A 24,759-nucleotide genomic window follows, 5' to 3' on the forward strand; every position below is an offset into this window, starting at 1 on the left:
TCTGTGCTACACAGAAAAGAGGTGATACAGCTAACACTACAGAGATCCTAAATGTACGTTAATCAAACACTCATAAAAACATTAATAAAGAAGGCTATTACCACAAAGCATGAAATATACCTGCGTTCAGAAAATAGCACAGAACTGAACACGGTACTTCTCTAAAAGACATCATTATCACACAAAATCCCAACAAGAAAAAAGTTTCCTATGCTAATAAGTACATCTTGAGAGGAAGAATATGCAGTGACCAGTGACAGGACCTGAGGGAATGGCCTGAAGCTGTGTCAGGGGAGGTTTAGGTTTGACAGCAGAAAAACATTCTTGACCCAGAGGGTGGCTGGGCGCTGGAACAGGGTCCTCAAGGAAGTGGTGACAGTACTAAAGGAGGCATTAGGACAATGCTCTCAGATACATGGTGTGATTCTGGGGGCTAGCTGTGCAGCACCAGGAGCTGGACTGGATGGTCCTTCTGGGGCCCTTCCAACTCAGCACATTCTGTAACTCTGTGAACGGAATTTGCTCCCTCAGCCTTTCCTCCTAAGAGATGCTCCACTCCCTCAGTCGCCTCTCTTGGAGGGTCTCTGTTGGACCCGCTCCAGGAGCTCCATGTTATCCTGAGGAGCCCAGAACTGGACTCAGCGCTCCAGGTGAGGCCCCAGCAGGATGGAAAGGATCATCTCCTTGGACCCGCTGGGCATTCTGTTCCTGAGGCCCCTCGGAGCCCCGGCCCGCCGCGCGCGGCCCGGCCCGGCCCGGCCCGGCCCGGTACGGCACGGCACGGCGCGGCACGGCCCGGCACGGCCCGGCCCGGCACGGCACGGCACGGCACGGCACGGCACGGTACGGCACGGTACGGCACAGCACGGTAGCACGGCGCGGCACGGCGCGGCACGGCACTGTCGCGCGGCACGGCACGGCACGGCACTGTCGCGCAGCAGCAGCGCGGCGGCCAATGGGGAGCGGCGCCCGGCGTACGCAGCCCGCAGGCGCGGCCGGGCCGCACGTGTGCGGTGAGAGCGGCGGGCCCGGGAGCGGGACAGAGGGACAGAGGGACAGCGGGACACAGCGGGACAGCGGGCGTGCCGGGCCCAGCCTGCCTGCCTGCCTGCCTGCCTGTGCGCGGCCTCTGGTACCGTCCGCTGGGAGGGTTTGCTCACCAGCAGGCGCGGGCCGTCCTTCCCTCCCGGGCCGCTAATGTTGTCTCTTGCTCCGTTTGCAGTGTTGCCGCCATGGAGAACATGGGTAAACGGAAGTTCGTGGGGAAGGGTGGAAAAGGACCTCGTGGGAAAGCGCCGCACGGGAAAAGGAGATTTAAAAAAGATAATGGTAAGGAGGCGAAGGGTCGTCAGTAGGAGCCCTGACTAAATGGTTACGGTCGTGTACCGGCATGCTTGGAGTTCTGTATTTATATTCTCTTGGTAAATTCATGCTTTGAAACGATTAGTTTGGCAGATTGTCTGCCTGGCGCTCAGTGAGACTTTGACGGTGTCTCCTCTCCTTTGAGATCCTCACAGAGGTGCTGGTGAACTAAGGGCTGCAGGAGCAGTTGGTGAGGTAGGTTGAAAACCAGCTGAAGGGCTGGGTCCAGAGAGTGGTGTGCTCTTGGGAGACCACTGATTAGCAGTGGAGCCCAGGAGGGAGTACAAGGTCGAGTTTAGTTCAGCAGCTTCATGGAGGACCTGGATGCTGGGGCACAGTGCAGCACCTTCTGGTTTACACAGAACTGCAGGGAGTGTTAGGTGCACCAGGTGGTCGTGCTGCCCTCCAGGGGGATGTCAGCAGGTCCCATGAGTGGGATGGCAGGAGCCTGGTGAAGTTCCCAGGAGCAACGGGCAAAGTCCTGCAGCTTTAAAGGGAACAGCTCCATCGTGCACTCAGATACTGGGGAGAGAGAGCCCAGGGGCTCCTGCTGTCAGAGCTGGACATGGACCAGCAGTGTGCTCTGGTGGCTAGCTGCATCCTGGGCTGCATTAGGAGGAGTGCTGGCAGCAGGCTGAGGGCTGTGTTCTTGCCCTCTCCTCAGCCCTGGTGAGGCTCCAGCTCTGGCTCTTCAGTGCAGTAGAGATATGGACATGCTGCAGAGAGCCCAGTGAAGGCTGCAAAGATGATGAAGGGACCAGGGCATCTCTGCTGGTAGGAAAGGCCGAGACATCTGGGTCAGTTCAGCCGGGCCCAGAGAGAAGACAAGGCTGAGGGAGATGTGCTCCGAGTGTACAGGTGTCTGAAGGGAGGGTTCAAAGACAGAGTCAGACTTTTTCTAGTAGTGCCCAGTGACAGGATCAGAGAACAGTGGCCACAAACTAAAACACAGACGTTCCTTCTCAATATCAGGAAGACCTTTTTACTCTGGGAGTGACTGCACATGGGCACAGGCTGTTCCTGGAGATGGTGGAGTTTACCACATTGGAGATATCAAAAGCCACCCAGACGTGGGCTTGGGCAGCTGGTTTTGAGTGGCCTTGTGCGAGCAGGAGGGTTGGACCATTTGACTTTGAGAGGTGGCTTCCAGCCACAGCCATTCTTTAACCCTGTCTTGCATTCAAAACTGTACTGACTGTGTGAGCCACTAATTTGCTGAAGTGCTTTAAGCAGGTTGCATTGAAAGCCCTTCATCTCTGTTTGATTCACCTAAAATACTCTCTGTTAAAAAGTTCAGTTTGATAACCTTTTGATTCTAGATTCTAGACTTGACGTTGCTACATTAAGACAAAATTATCTGAGATGTGAAGCCAGATGTGAACCTGCTGTGGGTTAGGATTGAGAAGACGCCTTTCGCTGCTGCCAGATGATGTTGAAATAGTTCTGATCATGAACTATGAAAAGTTTGGGGATTTGGGATTGATGAGTTTAATGTCGGGGATGGTGAAATTGTTAATATGGAATAATCCTTTTTGTGCCTGAGCTGTTACATTGCTGCCCAGAAGATAATGCTTGGACAGAACTTCCCTAGAGAAAACACACACCCAAGGGCTGCAGTGAAAACACCAGCTTTGAGAAGCACATAAGAATTTTTGTTAAACACAGAATTGTTGTTAGAAAGTAGTCTAATTCTCGTTACAGTAATTTTTTTTTTTTAAGCAACAGTAGCTATATGATAGCATTTTAATTTCTTTTGTGTTGGTTAATAGATTCAGGTCCACCAAAGAAAGTCTTTAAAAAAGGAGATGAGGAAGGAAAGCCTAAATCCATTTCCAAGAAATTTGTTAAAGGACAGATAAGACCTGGAAAAGCTACTGTCAAACAATTCAAGAATGAACAGCAACCATTGAAGTTTGCAAAGAAAAGAAAACTCCAGGATGGTGAAGAGGGAGGTGAGCAGATTTTTAAGCCTGGCTATCCAGGGAAACCAGGTTTTGGGAAACACCACTGTTCATCTAGATTTTCCTCTTTCTGTCTGCCTTTCTAAATTGGCTGAATAACTCCAGGTTTACTTCCTGTTTAATCTTTGCTGTGGGAAAAATTACTTCACTTTACTAAGCTTGAGGCTTAGTCAAGTCAAGAAAATCAACAGTTTGGAGTTTTCTTGGAAGTCAAAAGTAAGACCCAGTAGCAAATTTTAAGATTGTCATACCATCCTAAAGTTCTGTTTATTTTAATGGCAGTGTTGAGTGGTCATGTAGAAACTGGCAGTTGTTACACATGATTTGCAAATGCAGGGCTTTTGTAAAAGTACTTGCTATAAGCTTTGGAACAGAAATTCATAAAACAAAGTTGATTATCCTTTACATTTTTTCCTTTCTGTGGTCCAGACTATCTGGTCACATGCTCTAAGAGAAAAAAAAAAAGCATAATGGGTGTTAACACTGCTTTTATGTTTTACAGCTTTTTTTCTTTCTGGTGTTTATGCAGAAAAACTAAATAGTTGTCTGGTTTTATCATATTTAAATGGACTTATTTTTCAAATTAATTTATTTTGCTTGAGGTCTTCATCTTGTCCCATCCTCTCCTCTAAAGTAAAGCTCTACTGGGGCAGTTAATCAGTGTTGTAAAATGAGAAGTGGGATTTTAAATGAGGGGTTCTGAAGTTCTGCGGAAATAGGTCATTTGTTTGAAGGACAGTAGACTGTGTTGAGTATTTTATTCTGTTCTTGCATGTTTGCAGAATGGCTTCACATGGAATATACACTAGATGTCTGAAATTTAATGACAGAAGAATGGTTTTATTAGGCTGCTTTAAAAAAAAGGAAATCCACAGCAAACATTTAAATGTTGTTCAAAAGAGTAAATGAAAGCCTCTGTGTATTGCACTACTCTCAAAGTATTACAAGTTTTTCTTGTCACTGTTGCTTTAGAACAGTGATATAAAAATCAATATGATTTGTAAAAAGAAAAGCATGGGTTTTTGAATTGGTCAAACAGTTAAGTGCATGCTGCTAAACACCAGTGAACAGTACTTTAAGCTCTACACATTTAGGTGATGTCTTTAATTCATAATTTGTGACCCTTTTATAACATTATTTTGCCCCAGTTTGTTGTGTGGCAGTGTACAAGGGTTGTATAGTAAAATACCATGCTTAAGGAATTTGAGTAAAAATATTAGACATGCAAAAAGAGTTTAACTTTTTTTTATTTTATAGAGTTTTCAGATATTTATTTGTGATAGGGTTCTCCTTTTTAGAGAGGGGAAAGGTATGCATGAATTACCAGTAAATTAAAATGGGAGAATTATTGGGGCAGCCATAGCTGCTAAATACATCTTCAGTCAATTTTCAAGCTATTAAGGGATTTGTGATGCATCCTGTGACAGTTTTGAGGAAAATTAATTGTTTGCCTTGTTCTCCCAGTAGTCTAGATCACTAGCTTAGCGTACTTATCCAAGATTTATGGTTTCATGTTGGCTAGCTGGGTAACTGCAGGCAAAGGTCCTGAATTGTTAGTAATTCAAGTCATAGAACTGCCGCAGTTTAGACTGGTAAATTATTCTATTGCTGCTCTTTTATTTATTGACTGTAGAAAATATATTTATTTTTGTCCTAAGGGTCAGATTCTAAGAAGCCAAATTGGAATGACTTCAAAAAGAAAAGGAAAGAGTTAAAGCAAACCAGACAAATTAATGATAAAAGTAATTATGACATCATTGTAAAAGCTAAACAAGTATGGGAATGCGTGAGAAGGTAATGACTTCTTTTCTTCCACTCTGTTGACTTCTAGTCATAAATTGCCAGAATATAATCTTTCTCATCTTGCAATTATATAAAACTGTATTTCTAAACTGAATGTCTTTGAGTGAACAGTAACATTGCATTCAATTTTGTAGGGAGCTCAAACAGAGTATTCCTAGGAATGTCTGGATTTAACTTGTATTTTTGACTAAAATTTATAAATTTGTGAATAATTGCTTAAGAAATTGTGGGGTGTTTTTGGGTTTTTTTAGCCCTGAAATACAGAGCACGCACAATTCACCCTGATCCTGCAGTGCGATTACTATATGAGTTTTATGTGAAGGTTCATTGTCTCTGTCTGAGGGTGTAATTCTAGAACTAGTGCCCCATGTCAGCAAAAAAAAGTTCATTTTGCTTGTCCTGAGTGTTTGTGCTTTGCATGCTTACAGATTTTTGGACCTGTAAACAGCTCTGACTGTTAATTTGAGTTTATGTTTAAAGAAGTATTTTTTCTCAAAAAAGAATAAAGTTAAAGTGTGGAATTCTCTTCTGATTTCCATGAACTGAAACAGCTTAATCACATCTCTGTACAGGGTTAATGAATGGCAGTATAAATTTGCATTGTCAGAAGCCAATCTGGTTTTATTTGTATTTGTTGCTTCTTAATTTATATATATAAGTGAATCATACTGCAAAAAAGCTGCTTCCTCAATTAGAATTGTTTTAGTAGATTTTTTTTTGCTTGTAGGAAGAAATGCGATAAGGAGAAACGAGAAAAGCTGATGAATGAACTGCAGAAGCTTCTTCGTGGGAAAATTAAAAACGTAAGAGAAAACAAATGGCATAGTGCACAAATTCACAAATTCTTCTTTAATGAATGGTGAAACTGTGAGTAAAGAGAATAAAAACAGGGCTGGAAGACTGCATTTAGCACCTGTGTTTCAGGACAGTAGTCCTGGGATGCTTTGTGGTTAGCTGGCTGCTGTAAAAGGCTGCCAAGTAGCTTTAGTCCTGTGAAGTTTGATGTTAGCTGGAGATCAGGAGCTCAGAGGTTTGATTAGTCACAGCTGTTGCTTTGCAGTTTTCTAGGGAAGTTAGTGTCCTCATGCTTAATCATACTAAACAGTCTTTCTGCTTTATTCTTGAAATACATAAATCTGCCACGAAGAGCATGTTGAGCTTTTCATATTCAGTGCTGAAGTGGAACTGTTTCATCATACTTACTCTGAAATTATGAAGAAGAGGAACAAAATGGAAATACCATTTAGTGGTTTTATTTCAGTATAAAAAACCTTAATGCTTGTCCTTAATTGTCAGCAGCTGTTGTCTGCATTTTCTTTGATAGAGTACTTGTGAAAGGGTAAAAATCCATAGTCCAAAGTCTTGGTTTGTTATAAGTAGGTAACTGCTTTTCTAATTTTATAATTGGCATTACATGTGGCATGACACTATACCAGAGAGCACATACATAAAAATAATTATGGTACATACTGCCTTTTGAATGGCTTAGAGTAACAGAATATCTCTGTCCTTTAGTTGGCGTTTGCACACGATTCAACCCGCGTGATCCAGTGCTTTATTCAGTATGGTAATGAGAAGCAAAGGCAAGAGACATTTGAAGAACTGAAAGGTATTTTCATTTTACTTACAGGCTTCTGTATTGTTGTTAGGGAGGATTTTAACAAGTCATGTTGTTTTCTCTTGAATATTTTTACCTTTTTTTCTGAACTGATGCATCATTCCTAGTGAACTCTTCATACTTATTTAAATAATGACTTATAATTTCATGGAGTTAATGTAGTGAAAAATAAACCAGCTGAATGTTTTTCCCTTCTTCTAGATAGCCTAATAGAGTTGAGCAAGTCAAAATATTCCAGAAATATTGTGAAGAAGTTTCTTATGTATGGGTGAGTATCAAGTGTATTTGCTCATCAGTGTTGTTTCATTTCCAGTGTGAATGCTGCTTCTTAATCTATAGTGGTGAGCATGAATAAAAAATATGTCTCTGGCAACATCTTTTTAATATTATGGAGTAAAGGCAGGGGGGTGCAAGAAATAAAGGTAATGCTGTACATGACAAGGAAAACATGACCAAAAATAAGGTTAGATTTATTGTCAGAGTTGATGTCTGCTGTATATAAAACACTGGCTTTTAAAAATTTTCTTTGCTAAGCATTTCAGTATGGCATTTGTTATTCTCTAAAGTTTGTTCACTGTTGACTTTCCCTCAAAATGCCTTACAATTTTTCCACATTCTTGGCTTTCTTTACAATAAGGCTGATTCACATTCATGAATTTCATGGTTTCTGTGATAAAACTTACTACATAAATGTGTTTCTAAAAGTAAAACTATCAATAGGTATACTTACCTCTAGAAGTTTTAACTCTTGCTATTTGTATTTCCCTGTAAAAAAGGACAAAAGCACAAGTTGCAGAAATAATAAAAAGTTTTAAAGGCCATGTGAAAAAAATGCTCCGTCATGCTGAAGCATCTGCTGTGGTGGAATATGCATATAATGACAAAGCCATTCTGGAGCAGAGGAATATGCTGACAGAAGAACTATATGGGAACACTTTCCAGGTTTACAAGGTGGTATTTCAATACTTTGTAGTTTAAGATAGTTTAGCCCATAAGGTCGTGTCTTCGTAATGCCTTACCTATCTCACCTACTATTTTTTTTGATAATGTTTCTTTCTGTCAGCTGTCCAAAGGTAGTCTAGTTTAGCATGTTTAAATGTAATGATTACTTGCTCATTTCTAGTTTAGATGAGATTGTTGTGGGTTATTTTAGTTCGAACTATGTAAAATGTGCTATGTTCATGTATGAGCTTGCTCTGCTCGTCAAAGACGGTTTGTTCTTACATAGTTTCAGTTCTCATGTCTAGGCTGATATCATCCTTGCTGAGGTAAGATGTAGGCATAATTCTTCATTAATACTGTTGATGACTCTTGTGTCAGAGCTATCTTACATCTTGTGAACACTGAGTGTGGGCAGAATGGGCCAGTATCCACATACAGTGTTCCATTTAGGCTTATATTTTTCTCTTTGTTTCCTTTTCCCGTGAAGACTGTAGGACTTGAGTCCAAACTCCACTGAAATCTAGGTCTATGGTAGATCCTCAGCAGGCAGTTGGAGTATTCTTAAAAACTACAACCTCCATTCTTTTGAATTCTGTTTTTAATTTTTGGTGACTTGTAAAGTTGGTATCCATTAGGGTTAGGAATTTTGCTACAAAGTACAGAACTGTACTTTACACCATTACTAATTCCACTCTAATTACTTTTTCACCTGTTCACTTATACCAAAGATTTCTTTTAGAACTGTCTTAAGAAATTAACAGCTCATTTCTGAACCTGTATTTTCTTGACAGGTTATTGTAAATTTTAGTTAGGCATTTTGCAACACTGAGTAGTAGAGACGTATATTTGTTGGGCTGTAATTTGTACTGAGAGTCAAACAGCCTATGAAATGAAGTGCACTGTTAGCTTCCATCATTCTGATATTTTTGGCATAACTGCTTTAAGTAGCCATACATTGTGGTGCAAAACCAAGATTCAGCAAAATGTAGGTCTGTAAAATATTGCAGTGCAGTCTTTAAAAAGTAGCAGGGATGGTTTAAAAAATATTTCTTCTAATTGTCTATCCAGTCAGTCTTCTAACAGCAGATTATTTTAAGAGTTACCAGTGTAATTCTTTTGTTAAGATACCAGGAAGTACTTCTGTGTGTAAGGTACATGGTATATATTCTCCCCCTCTGCTGTTCCTGACCTGGAATTTCCTGGGCCTTTGTTAGCTTCTCAGTTCATTAACTTGTTGTGTTGCCTTCTGATGTGTGCCTAATGCAGGATTTCTGCTTGGCCCAGCAGCAGCTTAACACAATGCCAGTTTTACGTATTTTGTCTTGTATCTGGCATGAAGAGCTGATGTAACTGGCAAAAAGCAGCTCAGGCTATAGAAGGGGATTTTGTTTGCTAATGAGGAATATTTAATTTGTAGAAACTGAAGTTTACAGCTTCTGACATACTCAGAAAAGGTAGCTTTTTATTTTTAAAATCGTAAAATTTGTTAGTTTTGCAGGAAATTCATTTTGTTTTTGATATTCCTGAACTTGATTAAAAAAGGTCTAAGCATTGTAATTTTCTATGAACTCTGATTCTTACTGGTATGATTAAACCTCTGTGCATTCGTTTCAGACACCGGCTGTCCCAACTCTGGATAAAGTGCTAGAAGCTCAACCTGAAAAGAGAGAGGCCATCTTGGATGAAATGAAGCAGATTCTTACACCAATGGCACAAAAGTAAGGACAAAAATCAGCTGAAGGTGTGACAATCTAGCAGAAATCTGTTTCTGACAACTGGTATATTTGTAAGTTCAGATGACAGTGGTAGTGATACTCTTTTAAATTGTTACGTTCCTGTGCTGAATAGTCTATGATTTCGTCCCAGGTGTCATAATGAGCATCTTCCCTTAATTTTGAACTCTCCTTCTGTGAGTTATAGCATCTTCTGTCCCAGTCAGACCATTGGTAGAAACGTTACACTATGATATATTAGATATGCTTCTCCAGTGAAGAAAATACCGTCTATAATTTGTAATTTGTCCTAGAATCTTCCACACACTGTAAATGTTAAACACCTGAATCCAAAATGACTGTATGTTTTTTGCTCACCATGCTGCCTAACTTTTTAAAATACAAATGAGGTATTGCTAACATAATTTAAAATGATTGTGGGAAGCTTGTTGCTTATTTTCATCTATTCAAATACAGAGAGGCGGTGATAAAGCACTCACTGGTACATAAAGTATTTTTGGACTTTTTCACTTACGCTCTTCCGAAACAAAGATCTGTAAGTATCTTTATTTTGCTTTTTGTCTTCTTTTGCCTTTCTGTGAAATGCTTTTTATCTTCTCGTGAACATGTTGCAAGTTAACTAGACAAAAATACACATATTTCATTAATAGAGTTCTACACATCTGGTGATTCTAGATAGATGATGAAGAGTAGTGTTGTACAGAGATTTATAGCCACAGTGAACTTTTCACAAGTGTTTGTGATACATGAATTTTTTTTAAAAAGTGAGATGACTTTGATGTTTCTTCTTTTCCTGATAAATGACCCTTCTCCGTAGCTGGAGAATATAATTAAAGTGAGGACCATTGCTTGCAGTAGTTTAGCTTTCCAGTGTGTAGTTTCTTAACAACTTGCAGTGATTATCCAAAAGTCTCTTGACCAAAATACAGTGGGATTGGCCCTTCTGTCAGCAACCAAAACTTTCTTTGCTATATCTGTATTAAATTACAGGTTTAAGATTATGTCAGACATTCTTGTGTTCAGGCCTAAATCTGTCTGTGTGATGTGACATGGTTTAAGCTGGTATCCTGTTTGACTTTACCTGTCTTCAGGGTGTGTCCATCAGCCTCACTTGGTTCTGCAGCTCAGAACCATCTCACTTCATGTCAGGCAGAGCCTTCTAAACTTGCTGTCTCTTGCTTCTTTCTGCCAGACTGGACTCCTGAACAGTTCTTTGTTACTGTTAATAAACCCAAAGCTAAGGGTAGGGAAGTGGACTATTTGGGGCCTATTCTGAGTCCAAATCTTCTGAGCCTAGAACATTCCTATGCATGGTTTTATGTAATGCTATGTCTGAGAATGCTTTTGGATTTACAAGCTTGTGTGAATCAGGGGAATAAGGTCATATCTCCTCGCTTGGCTTTCTGTGCAAATGTACTAGTATATGGACATGCCCTTTGGGGTTTGGAAACCCCTTCTGCAGATCTGTTCCTAACTGTGCTTATGGGCAGTGACACAAACTGTGTTGTGACTGAGCAGTTTGTAAATAATTGGTAAAATGCTTGGAGCCTTTGACTAGAGAGCAAGAAGAACTAGGGATTGAAAGAGGCATAGATAGGAGGTGCACTTCAAGGAAATCTATTAGATAGTAACAGAAATAATATTTAGTAACCCAAGAGGGTGTAATTTGATTTTATTTTATTTTTTTCTTTGTCCGATGGTATTGTCAGCTTCAGAAAACTTCATTCCTTTGATGTGAAGACAAAACTTTTGGCTGTGTCTTGTAATATCTGATTTATAACATAACCTGCTGCTTAAATTACTTTAGTTCTTCTTACTTTCTGGCTTATACTCTGTATGTGTGAATATGCATCAGCTTCAAAGATTTCTTCCTAAATTAATGGTTGTCTTTTTCTCTTAATTTTTGTCTCAGTTCTGAGCACCCTTTCTTGAATTTTTTGTAGTAGGACAGCTGACAAGCTTCCATACAGTTGTAATTTCATGGCATGATTATGATGAACAGTGTAATTTTAAAGAGAGAAAGCTTGTGTCATTTACAATCTTTTGGATTCCTGTTGAGGCAGTTTTTCATAGATCCGTGAAATGAGAGTGGGGCTGTAGAGCCAGTGGTGGATTGTAGAGCAGTATCGTATGGGCAGAGAGAATAATTCTTTCTTGCCCACCTGCCTTGAGTTCCTCAAGCCTTTTCTTGATCTTTTTGCTTTATCACCATTTCTTCCTTAGGAAATGATAGAAGCTGTCAGAGAGGCTGTCATCTACCTGGCACACACGCACGATGGAGCCCGAGTAGCGATGCACTGTTTATGGCATGGCACTCCCAAGGTAATGTTTGGTTTTCCTCTACTTAGTTCTCTCTGACTGCCCATGTGGGTCCTTCTATTTGTGCACATTTTCAGGCAATTAAGAATTTGAGAGTGAGGTTGACAACTGGCCCATCTTTATCTGTTGGCAAACTTAAGCCATGCTTTTTGTGAATCAAATGCTTTCATTAGAACTTCTATAGCAGAAGCACCTCTTTTTATTTTTAGCAGAGGTTTTGGCAGTGACACATGGGGTAATTTTTCTACTGTAAGGCTATTGGCATTTCATTTATCCCATGGATTTCTTAATATAAGTGAAATTGACAATAGGGAGAGGACAGTAAAGAGGTTATAATGTGAAGCCATGTTTGGCTTTGGAATGCGAAGACTTGCAAAATATTACAGAAAGTGTGGTTTAGTTTCATCAGCTGATACAGTATCCAGGACTTCTTTTGGTCTAATACATGTAATACATCTTGGAAATACTGTAATGCCTCCTATATTTTTCTATATTAAAAAATAAAAAAGATGACTTATTAAAATATTCCTTTTGTTAAAGAATGCAGAAAAAAATTAAGTTCCTAGGCGTAGTGAGGCATCTAAAGAGACTGAGCAGTGATTCCAAGAGTCAAAATACAGGAAGGGAACTTCCTGACAAAATATTCTTGCCTAGTAATAGGGGTTTAAACCAAGCTAGAGTTTCAAGTTCTCTTCAATATGTTTCTTTCCAAATGAAGATATGAAATGCATTCTTCTTTAATTAATGGACAAAATACAGATGAACATATGTGATGGTTTGGGGTTTTTTGTTTGCTGTGGTTTTTTCCAAGTTTTTTTGACATGTCCCATTGGTGATCTGGACTTGTAAATATACCACAGGATTTCTCTGGGATCAAGTCACAATTTAACTAACTTTCCATACTGGTTCTGAGTGCAAACTAATAGAATGTGTGTGAGTCTTTAGTAGATGCCTTTGCCTTAGAAAGCACATTTAAGATTATCTTTTTGAAAGGTGTAAATAGCAGTTCAGTTACTCAGAATCACTGGTATTCTAGGCTCATTTGAGTTTCCTCTTTTCTTTTGGATAGGACAGAAAAGTCATTGTGAAAACTATGAAGACCTATGTTGAAAAAATAGCAACGGTGAGTGTTCATTAACCGTTTATTTAATAGTGTCTGAAACTAGTGATTTGATAGAGGCTAGTTAGAATATTCTTTAGTACTGGGAACAATAAAAAGACTGGTTAATAAAACCAGTCTTAAAATAGCAGTGATGTATGAGATAATTAAAAATAATTGAACTGTATGAAATATTTAGAGGCACACCAAGAAGCTTCATTGTGAGCACTACATGTAGTAGTATGCTTCATTATGGCTGAGTTCATTATTATTCCTCAGTTTTCTTTCTGCTTTTTATTTTGTTGATCCCAACTTTGTACTGCATCTTCATGCAGCTCATTGGTTAATTCTCCTTGGCTGGGAGCAAAACAGCCTGCATAAAGAGGAGGGAGAAAAATCAAGGTATGGTGGAGATGTCATCGAAAAGGCTCTCTGAACATGTGTATTTCTTAGAAGATGCTCAATATTTTTTTCAAGTCACGAAGCTTTGAAATACATTGGCATACAATGGAAGGAAGTGTGTTTTATTTTTTAATGAATAACATGTGTTTGGTGTCTGCAGCATCAGCAGAGTAACGGTTGAAACCAGGTTTCATGGAGTTGGGCAAAACCATAGCTTTAAAGAAGAGCTTTTAAAATTTCCCTTCCTGGTTGCTATGAGGTTTTTTTATTTGCTAATTCTTATTGTGGTCTCAACCAGTGACATTCAAGCATTTTGATCACATCCTGGGCATGTATCCACAATGTATATATTTATGTATAAATCACATGCCTTTACTACTATAATAGTGTACATTGTAATAGAAATAGAAAATTAGAAAGGGTGAGATAAAAATAAAATAACCAGAGGCTATTTTATTTTCATTAATGGTTCCAAAAATATTTCCTTTCTCCACCACAATGGATTGTCTTGTGCAACCCACTTTGAGGGCCACTGGTGTAGGTAATGTTTCTCTCTGTAATTTTCCACTAGAATAAATGAATTGTTTCATTTTATAAATTAGGTATTATATGGAAATATGAAACAGTGGGTAAATAATAACTGACACAACATTGGAACACAGAAGATATGGTTTCACTTCGATGTACAACCTCACTGACATACAAGTGAATTGGTTTGTGCTCCTTTGAGTGTACTGGAGACTTGATCTCCTGCAATGCAATAAAAACTGTATGGCTCATTGTAGAGATATGTTTTCCAAAAACATTGTATGTGACTTGGTTCACTTCTGAGCAAATCAACAATAGAAATAAAGTCTGTATGTAATGTTGCTGTAGGGAAAATACTATGATTTCAAATGTTAATAATACAGTAAGATTAGCTTAATAGCTTGAATGTGATAAAACAGTATATCCACTTGAAACGGAAGATTTACTTTTGTTTTAACAACATATATCTCTTAACAAGACTTGCTTTTGGAGAGAAACCTAAATGTTGGACTTCTCTCATTCTGTGACAGTAGTCAGAATTTGCTTGTGCTTCATGTTGGTTATGTTTGAGACAAACCCTCAGAAATCCTTATTTTAAGTCAATTAGCATATTCATAAAAAATGACTGCATGTGGTTTCTGATGTCTCATCTTTGCAGGGTGAATTTTCTCATTTGGTCTTGCTGGCAGCATTTGATTGCATTGATGACACTAAACTTGTGAAGCAGTTAATTATATCAGTAAGTAATTGAATTTCTCCTAAAATAGTATATTAAATAGTGTCAGTATGTTTGTCAGTGTATAGGAGGATGAGAGTAGGAATCCATCTGCTTTTTTTGACTGTTTAAATACTTCTCATCTTTTCTGTTTCATTATATTTATGTATCATGATTAGTTTTTTCCTAGCAAACCTTAGCACTTTCAGACATCATTTTAATTCTTTATTTGAATTATTTTTTAATCTAGGTTCAGTACTTGCTGAAATTTTCCCTTTTAGTACACATTCATTCTGGATAAGGGGTGACTGGAGTCTCTTTAAAGTCAATGCGTTTTATCATAGAAGTTTGAGCTCTACTAGTATTTCTAGAGATGGAGTAGGTGGAAAACTTCAGAATTATGATGGTGTCTTACTGATTTTACAAGCAAAACTACTTGCATCTCTCAGCAGAGAAATTCACATTGATGTACATGTTGTAATCTCCCTGCAGTAGTACTCATGCTGTAGCTGTAAGGGCTGATGGGTTTAAGGGAAGTGGCAGGGAGATAAAGCTGAGGCAAATCTTCTGTGTGGAGATGGAGTATGAGGAGAAAGTGGTTCTGATGAGGCTTGTTTTGCAAAGTAGGAACAATTCTTCCCTTGTGCAACTTGGTGTAGGGTGCAATTGGGATTTTTTACCCTATCACAGGGATTTGGCCCTTAGACTGTGCCTCTCTAATGGGTCTGGAGTGATGAAAAGACCCTCTCTAATGGGTCTGGAGCATCTTCATGTGGAGGTGGCTTTTGTTCCTCAAGGATTTCAGCTGTGATTGCAGCTGGGTTTGGTTTCCACAGCCAGGTCTGGAATGTAACAACTTCTGGGAAAGGTCTAAGGGAGTAAGTTCTGACATATCTGAGCTGTCCTAATATGAGGTATTTGACCTTTTCCTGTACTGGGTAACAAGCACTCTGCTTTCTGGAGAGTTTATTAGTACAGGTATAATGTCTTTAATTGAGCTTCCAAGATGTCATTTAATTACAGAATCATCTAAGATCAAGAATTAATCCATTATCAAAGGTAATGGAATGTTTAATGTTTTGTCCTACGACATCAGTCCAGACAGCAAATGGAGAACATAACGTGGCCTTCGGAAATACACAATTGGCCCATCAGGGCTTATGTGTGGTCAGGAATGGGGAAGGGATGGCAGGAAGAGGAAAAAGAATCTTGTTGGGATCAAAACCAGCTCTTCATATAGTCAGTGAAAACTAGTAGCAGATGATGAGGTGGGGACATCTTAAAATCAAGCACTGGAGCTTGATTTCTTTAGAGAAAACTCATCTTTAAAATTATTTCAAAGAGCAGTTATACTTCAGAGTTACCTTATAGAGATCATTCTGTCCATAAAAAAATCTAGCTTTAGGAAGATTAAAAAAAAAACCTAGTAAAACTTGAGAGGGAGAAAAAGCAAGGGGATTTTTGTAGGTTGTTTTTTTTGGAGATTTTTTTTTTGGGGGGGGGTGTGTTTTTGTTGGTTTGGATTTTTTTTGGTAATATTACAAAATTCGTAATTTGTCTGGGTTGGCAGTATGGCTGAGAATTAGTAGGTAAAGGAGGGTTCTAAGCTCTTTAAGTCCTCTGAAGGAAAGTCTCTTCTTATCATCATCTCTCAGGCCCACAGAATCTCAGTCCTGGACCAAAGTCTGTGGTGCTTTGAACTTTCATGTGTGATTGTAATTGCACACTGAGTGCTTGGCATGTGTAAGGACTCAGGCAGATTACAGCACAAAATTCCTCTCTTTCATGAGGACTCCAAAAAGACAGAGACGTTACCAACAAGAGATAGCATGTCTCTGTCATTTAGAGTTTCTTCTGGTACTTTTTCCACAGTTCTAATACTGATAGTGACTAAGAACTGTTATTTCATTAATGTTTTGTTTACTCCCACAGGAAATAAAGGCTTCTTTGCCTGATATAATAAACAACAAATATGGAAAGAAGGTCTTGTTGTACTTGCTAAGTCCTAGAGATCCTGCACATTTTGTTCCAGAAATCATCACACTTCTGCAACAGGGAGATGGAAATGCCTATAGGTAACTCAGATGTGAAGGTTACATGTTTTTTCTTAAGAGTCCAGAAGAAGTCATGCAACTTTTTGTCATTATTTAATTTCAACTTTGCTTCTTAATAAATCTAAGTAATGTAAATATAAATAAATAATACATGTTTGCCCCTTTTGTAAAAGGCAAATACTGTGATATATTTTGCGTGTAAGCTCATGTATCAAATCAGTGTAGAATAAAATCTGTAATATGCATTAGTGGTGCTTTGGGTAGCATGAAAGTATATCTCAAAATCTAGCAATAAGAATGGAAATTGTGAATTTGATTTCAGTCTCTGGTATTGACATTGATGCTTACCAGCTTTCCAAGAAGGAGCAGTTCTAGATGACTAGTAAGCTGTGTAAAAATACATTGCCATAGTTGAGATAACAAAAGGAAGAGAAATAATAAATGTAACTTACAAGAAAAAATTGAGAGGTTTTGAGGCAGTCAGCTTTAAACACGTTTTCACTCCATCCGTTCTTAAATTCTGTGTCCAACATGCGTTTAGTTGTACATGAAACAGAGGGAAAAATAATGCCTGTATTTGAATCTAGCAGTAATTTAAATGTCTGAAATAGCACATACATTCTGAAATTTCTTGTTGCTTGATGTGCATACAGTGCAAATCTTCTGCAGTAATGTGCTGTCTCTTTCATCAGTAAGAAGAATACTGAACTCCGTCGCCATGAACTCCTGGAGGCCATTTCCTCGCCTTTGCTAGAATATTTGCAAGAACATACCCAAGAAGTAGTGATAGACAAAGCTACTTTTGTCTTGGTTGCTGATATTTTAAGAACAGCTCTTGGTGATATCCAGCCTGCACTAGATGCAATTGCTAAGTTAGCAGCAGAAGAGCTGGTTCCAGGGGGCCGTGATGGACAGGTAATGTACAGAAGACAAGGTGCTGAGATCCTGCAGATCTTCTGCATTACTAAAATGAAGTCTGGTCTTGATTTCCTTTATGTAAATCATCAGTGTACTGCCCTGATAGCACTTGCACATTAGATACGATCCAGCTTTCTGACTTGTGAATTCACAGTTTATTATTAGTGCATCTGGAGAGATGGTGGCTTGAGCCAGCATTTCATATGAGTTGTGGGGCAAAGTGCTTCATATCTTCAATCTTCAGAACTGCTTTAAACGCTTAGTGGGAAGGTTGCTAACAAGCATGTTACACAGTCTAATATTATCACTGTGCAGTCAAGCACTTAGCAAAGTTTTATAGGTCATTGGACTGTTTACGTTGAGAGGGACAGGATCTCTTACCTTTCAGGTGTGCATATATCTCCATGCCAAGAAAGATCTTAGATAAGAGCTGTTTGTATTCACATTATGACCTTCTCTTCAAAGAGTTCCCCTCCCCTACTTTGTTAAACTCAGTCAGATAAGTGATAGAGTAGAAAACAAAAAAAATACAGTGTATGCTGTATTTAAGGTAGATATCTCCAGATTTCCATAGTTGTGGTGTTTTAGCTATGTGTTTTGCATTCTTTGATACACGTTCTATGAAATTTTAATGTGAACTACCCATGTTTTCTGTGACTTTCTGTGAACCATACTTTAGTTGGTTTTCAAGTGTCGGAATATGAGAGGTACAGAAGTTCTGGCAGAGACAGTTAGACCAGGAAGTTCTCTTTATTAAGAATGAAGTCCTTGGAAGGGTGGATGAAATGTTGGTTGATGTACTGAAAATTAAATGTTGCAGGGAAGATTGTAACAGTTAAAATAGTCAATTTAAATAGTAACCAATAACTTACATCAAACTTGTTAATATCAGCATAGGCCATGACTCAGTGAATCAGTGTGATAGCAGAATGAATAAATCAAGCAGAAATATTTATGGCCAGACATGTAACTGAATTTTGAACCTACATCACTAAATAATTTTGTTTTGGTTTGGTTTGTCTATTCCCCTTAAAGCTCCACATTGCAGAACATCCGGCAGGCCATCTAGTTTTGAAATGGTTAATAGAGCAAGATGAAAAAATGAAGGAGAGTGGAAAAGAAGGTATGTTGGAAATACAGCTTTATTTTCTCAGATAAGATAGTTGCAGTTATTTCTTTGAGTATACTAGTATATGGAAAATATAACGTTACTGTTTCTGTCTTTTTGCTGTTGTGAGCTGCTATACAAACAGAACACCAAGGATATGTTTGCTTTTTTTTGCAATGCAAGTAGTAGTTGGGTTTCTTTTCTCAGTGCATTAATGCGTATTTGGGGTGGAGTTCATTTCTGTGCTTAAAATGTCTTCATAGCTTTGCAAAATTACTTAGTAGTTTAAGGATAATAATAGAAACAGTGAAGTCTTTCTTATAGGAGCCCCTGTTTCATTAGTGCTTGTAAGCCAAGCTGTAATCTTGAGTGCTCATTAGTGCTGCTGGGTTAATGCTTTGTAACTGTTACTAAAATAATTTGTGCACAAAAATAGGACATCTTTGCTAGTTTATGTTCCATAAGGCAGATATTGGGCACAGATGTTCTCATCTTAATTTAGCTTTTAAACTTATGTTATTATGTAACTATAAAATCTGTGTGTATCACTCTATCCTAATAGTGATTACTTTTTCTCATACAAAAAAACTCAAAAAATGAAAGCACATGGTTGGCAAAGTGTAATCTGAGGGAACTTCTCTGTGTGTAATAGTTTTTTTTCTATGTAGAATTATCAGATCTTGTTAAACTTTTTATTTCCTTTCCTCTTGCTACATTCAGGTAGCCAGTATTTCCTTTAAAAATTTTAGTTCTGTTGTATTAAATGTTTCTGAAAGTAGGCTGTTTTCCCACTTCTCAAGCAGATCATTGAAAATGTCCAAAGGAAGACTTTTGTGAGTGTCTTTCAGAGATTTGCCTATCTGAAATGATGATTGTAATCTGGATTTTTTTCAGTAAAAATTGTAAAATTTTCATTTTAATCACACGCTGTTCCCTTTGGTTTCCTCCAAAAAGTATCCTTCAGAATTGCTGTTCTGCGTTTATTAAATAGTTATTAAACCCCAAACAAATTGCTATCACAAGGGGAGCAAGTTGTATAAAACCTAACCTGTCTTCTGGTGGAATTAGGATCTAAAGAGACAGTGAAAAATAGCTTCAGTGCTTGGAGGCTGGTGTTGGGGTTGGGTGGGGTTTTTTGCATTGTTTACTGTAAGTTTGCTCAGCAGGCTAAGTTGTAAGAGCAGTTTCCATGCAGTTCAGTTCTTCAAATTCAGCTGGGGCCTTGAAGTCAGCCTAGGTTAATGTAATGAGTCTGAAGTCAAACAGGCTTTCAAAGCCACCAAAGAAATAGAGCCCTGGAACATCAGTATAGCTAAAAAAGACAAAAGTTTTTGCATCAGTAAAGGATTAGCTCTGAATTTTTAATTAACTTCTGTTCAAATAATTTTCCTTCAGTTGTAGAGTCAGATGCTTAAAAATGTAGCATTTTTCAACAGAGGTGTTTATGTATTTAATATATTGCATACCATGATCTGTTCAACCAGAATTCTGTGATTCTTGCTGGGTTCTCTCTTTGGACTGGATGCCTGCTCTAAGATATTTATAGCCTTTTACACACTATTTAAAAAAATGAACAAGTTTGTGTACTTTATAATAGTAAACTGTCACATAGTGCTGCTGTTGTCTAACAAATTCCATGCAGTACTTGGAAGCAGTCCAATATTTATAAAGGTCTGCATTGCACTGAACAGTCAATTATTTTGAGGGGGCAGAACTTTGTGAATACTTGGTGGGTACTAAAACTATTTGATTAAATCAAAACTACAGAGAACTTTAAACAGGCTTCTTTGTAGAAAGATATTGTCTCATCTTTTCCTTTCCCTGCTTTTTTCTCACATTTTGCAGTTTGCTTTGGAAGAACATTGGTGGAACATGTTGGTATGGAGAATCTGAAGACCTGGGCAGAAGTAAATCGAGGTGCCATTATTCTTTGTTGGTAAGTATGGTGCATGACTACTTGTGATAAGATTACATTTTTAATGTCTTGAACAGCTGAGAGAGCATCATTTGAAATTTCTACCAACAAAAGGACATTCAGTATGTGCTATCTTGAATGCATCTGGCAAGTCTGGAACGAAATAGGGATTAGAAAGATTCATATCAGAGTTTCCATAGGTTATTCCTTGAGTTTCATCTTTTCTAGTACTAGGAAGCAGCTCAGTATCACAAAATCTGAAGATTAAAAACAAAACTATTTTTAAAGTTGTGCCTACCATGTCTTATTTTACAAGCACAAAACTCAAAAGAGCAGTCCACAAATACCTACATTAAAATAGTTAACTTTAGAATACCTTGGACTGGTGGCAGGATACAAAAATCTGGAAATTGTTTTGTTTGTTGATGCCTCAATTACAAAGCCTAAGAAGTTCTCACACTGAAGCAAAGAAGTGTTTGGAAGAGACCATACATAGGAATGGACAGTGCAAAGGCCTATGATGAGCTAACTGGCTCACGAATTTGAAGCAGTGAACCATGCAGCTGTGAAAACAAAAGCACCCTACAGGGATCAGATTAAGATTAACATTTTGTTTTATCAAGAGCGAACTCACTGCTTTCACTTTGTACCTACCTGTCAGTATCAGGTCATAGAAACCCAAGGTTTTGTCCTATAACCTGAAGTGTGTGGTCTGTGCTCTGGAACTTGTATATCAGCCTTGCCCTTCTGGTGCCTCATAAAGACTTTCACTGAACCAAAGTCAGCAAACAATTCAAACAGACAACATTAAGTCCCTTGATCTCTTTTTTCTGCTCCACTTTTCTCTCTCCTAAAGTTATTTTAGATTCCTTCTCTTTGCTTTCCATCTCTGCTCCTTATCAGTTTTGAGTAGGGCTACTTTGATGTTCGTGCTCTTTTGCAAGGTGAATCAAAAGCCATTTTCACTTCTGCTAGCTAATCTGAGTTTAGTTCTAACTTTTTTTAGTCCTTGTTACTCAGATCACTAGTGAGAGGAACTGGTAGTAGAGGAGTAGTTGCAATCCAGATACAAAACCAGTTCACACAACATCTTACTAGTCATTTGTATGTAGCTGTTAAGATTGTTCAGCTGCCAAAATGGTAATGTTCTTTCTTTGCCTCTCATAACAGGCCTTTAGAATTCAACAAATGCACCTAATGCCTTTAATTTATCTGATCCTGTGCACAGATGTTCATTGAAGTTTTGTTCGAAAGGCTTATTCACTGACACTATATTAATGCTTGGACGTTTTTCCTTTAAGTCAAAGCTGAACAGATTCATTTAACATGTGATGTTGCTGGTGTATGTACTAAGCTGTTGGGATTGTCCAAATAAAGTTGTAAAGTAAATTAACATATTTTTTTCCCATATTTAACATTTTAATAACTGTTTGTGATCGCTGTGACAATAGTCTTTTAATAGAGATTGAAGACTTAGAGATAAAACAGGAAACTGGTAATTGAGCTTTAAAAAAACTGGCACAGGCGTTTGTATTTTGAGGAAAAATCTGTGAGGAATGGCAGTCTTTTTCCGTCTCTGCTATTACTCATGTCACTACAGGTGGAGCCTTGAGAAATGTCCTTTGTTACCAAGTGGGAGAATCTTACCTCCCAGACTGGCAGTATTTTCACCCATAATGAAACTTAACTAACAGGAACGAGAGAAAAAAGTATATTGTAGGACTGTTTGTTGTAAGTTTGATGGAATTTTTTTGGTAGTCTTTGGTTTATTTCACTTAAATCTAAATTCTTTCTAGAGTGATCTTCTCTTGATGACTTTTTAGGCATGATGTCCTTTTGTTTAGGCAGCTGAGAGTGCACAAACATAATCATCTCCTTCTGTTCCATTTCATGTCACACTTGTGTACCTCACTATCACGTAGCAATTAATCACATTTTTGTTTAACTGCATGCACTGAAGTCAAGAGACTGCCTAAATTGTACAGAAGTGATTAATTTAGTCTGGTGTTTAGTAACAGCAGGGTATTTTTTAACATAAAGTAATGGCTGAGTTTTTAAAAACCTTTTAATTTAAAAAAAACAGATACTTCTTGTCGTGGTTTGACACTGACCAAATGCCAGGCACCCATGAAAGCTGCTCGCTCACCCTCCCCTACCACAGCTGGGCAGAGGAGAGAAAAAAAAATTATCAAAGGGCTCATGAGTTAAGATAAGGGCTGGGCAAAAACACTCCAAGTGCAAAACAGGTTTAACTTAAAGGTAGAAAGTGAATTTATTACTAACAGAATCAGCAGAGGATAATGAGTAAAATAAGCCCTTGAAAAAAAAAACCACTTTTTTCTCCTCCAACCCCTCCTTTCCACAGACAGCGCAGGGAGGGAGACAGCATGTGGGGGTTTGGTCAGTTCATCACCCAAGACTTTCTTCTGCTGCTCTGGGAGAGGAGCCCTTCCCCTGTGTGGCCGTGGGGTCCCTCCCACAGGACACAGTTCTCTGTGAACTTCCCTGGTGTAGGTCCACTCTCATGAGCAGCAGTCCTCCCAAATTGCTGTGGCATGGTCACTCTTCCATGGCGTGCAGTCCTCCAAGGACAGGCTGCTCCAGCCTGGAAGCAGGGCCCCCTCTCTCCATAGAGTCTCCCACTGGACCACAGCCTCCTCCAGGCATCCACCGCTCCAGCATGGGCAGCTCCCCCACGGGCTGTGGGTGGATCTCTGCATCCCCGTGGATCCCCATGGGCTGCAGGGGCACAGCTGCTTCACCCTGGTCTCACCACGGCCTGCAGAGGAATCTCAGCTCTGGTACCTGGAGCACCTCCTGCCCTCCTTCTACACTGACCTTGGTGTTGCTGTGTTGTTTCCCTCGCATGTTCTCACCTGCTCCTGTTCTCTGGGTAGAAAAAAACTGTGTGTCTACTTTGTTTTGAATTTCTTCCTTAAATATATCATCACAGAGGCGTTACCAACATCTCTCATTAGTCCAGTTTTGGCCAGCAGCATGTCCATCCTCAAAGCCATCAGGGATTGCTCTGCCAGACACGATGGAAGCTTCTGCAGCTTCTCACGGGAACCACTTTTGTGGCACCCCCAGCTACCAAAAACCAGGCCATGTAAAACAAACAAACTTCTTTTGTCATAAAGAATCTCAAATGTTCAGACAGAGGTAATTTTCAGACAATGCTAGCTCCACCTAAAGCCATGATTGATTTTTGTTTTGTTGTTGGCTTTCAGAAGCCATCTGTCACATATGTGCAGATCTGAAACTCAGAATTACTCAGTGAGTCCATTTGAAAATTTTTGGCTATCTAGTCCTTTGAGCTTGTCATTTATAAGCAATGCATGTATAATAGATGTACTTCACTGCATCCAGTTTTAGGATCCACATTACAAGAAAGGCACCAACAACTGGAGTGAATTCAGTGGAGGGTGACTGGCGTAGACTTGGGCTGGGTCCCTGGGCTTGGGAGGAGAGGCTATGTGGCCAAGTCTGTTTCAGCTGGGAAAAGGGGCAGCTTTGAGCTCCTGAGAGCATGTCTGGCACCAACGGGATGGATAGGGAGCTGGTCCCTTCACAGCAATGTATGGGTAGAGAGCAAGAGGCAGTGGCACAAGCTTAAACACAAGAGGCTTAGGCTGGAGATAAGGAAAAACCTTTTCCCTATGAGGATGGTGCAGCAGTGGGCCTGGGGCCCAGGGAGTTCTGGCTGTTCACAGCCTGTCAGCTTTCACCATTCTGGGTGAAACCCAGAACAACCTGGTCTGACTCAATATTTGAACGTGCATTGAATAGGGGTCAGTAGTTTCTTGCAGGCTGATTTATCCTTTGTTGGCTGTGTTCTGACTAGGTGTTTCATATTTTATGGAATGTTTTACATTGTTTTTATAGTATATATAGCCAGATGATACTGTCCAGCTTGAACTATATTCTTCTTAAATAGTTATTGTTTCCCATCATGGACATCTTCTATTTCTATAACCTAACCTGCATGCTGACCATTGATATCCTTCATTTTTTTCCTATGTCTTGCAGCCTTCTCCGAAGCACTGATGAAAACGTGGCAAACACAGTCAAAAAAGGACTGAAAAAGCTCATCCCAAAGCTGAAGCAGAATAAACATGTAAAAGGAATAGAAGCACTACTGGAGAAATTGACTTCGTAGTGTAACTGAACCTAAAATAATTATTTACGTCATTGCAGTCAACTGAGATTTGGTAAGATTTTGTACCATGGTTGTTTTACGAAGCAGTGTATGCATTTGTATATTAAATAATTTCTAAAACAA

At 39.0% G+C, this 24,759-nt stretch overlaps 1 protein-coding gene across 3 annotated transcripts; it reads left to right on the forward strand.

The window, feature by feature from the left end:
• The first annotated feature begins 969 nt into the window (after positions 1–969).
• PUM3 (pumilio RNA binding family member 3) lies at positions 970–24,759 on the forward strand. Of its 3 annotated transcripts, none has more exons than XM_039729932.1 (18): positions 970–1,013; positions 1,223–1,329; positions 3,132–3,314; positions 4,982–5,117; positions 5,854–5,929; positions 6,642–6,735; positions 6,946–7,012; positions 7,521–7,695; positions 9,301–9,404; positions 9,876–9,954; positions 11,643–11,741; positions 12,808–12,861; positions 14,426–14,506; positions 16,415–16,557; positions 17,229–17,451; positions 18,490–18,577; positions 20,408–20,498; positions 24,507–24,759. In XM_039729932.1, the coding sequence occupies exons 2-18, from the start codon at positions 1,233–1,235 to the stop codon at positions 24,634–24,636; spliced, it is 1,920 nt and encodes a 639-aa protein (XP_039585866.1). In that variant the 5' UTR covers positions 970–1,013; positions 1,223–1,232; the 3' UTR covers positions 24,637–24,759. The 3 variants fall into 3 exon arrangements, with proteins under 3 accessions (XP_039585866.1, XP_039585864.1, XP_039585867.1); XM_039729930.1 differs by having other exon boundaries at positions 1,002–1,132; XM_039729933.1 differs by lacking the exon at positions 970–1,013 and adding an exon at positions 1,100–1,118.

The sequence above is a fragment of the Passer montanus genome, unplaced genomic scaffold (genome assembly GCF_014805655.1).
Source record: "Passer montanus isolate IOZ18808 unplaced genomic scaffold, ASM1480565v1 scaffold7, whole genome shotgun sequence".
NCBI lineage: Eukaryota > Metazoa > Chordata > Aves > Passeriformes > Passeridae > Passer > Passer montanus.

Bases quoted from the DNA above. Each gene is read 5' to 3' on its own strand.
- PUM3 (XM_039729932.1), top strand. From the start codon at position 1,233: ATGGAGAACATGGGTAAACGGAAGTTCGTGGGGAAGGGTGGAAAAGGA. The intron at 5,930-6,641 runs GTAAGAGAAAAC...TCTGTCCTTTAG, and splicing joins TTCGTGGGAAAATTAAAAAC to TTGGCGTTTGCACACGATTC. The intron at 14,507-16,414 runs GTAAGTAATTGA...TTACTCCCACAG, and splicing joins TGAAGCAGTTAATTATATCA to GAAATAAAGGCTTCTTTGCC.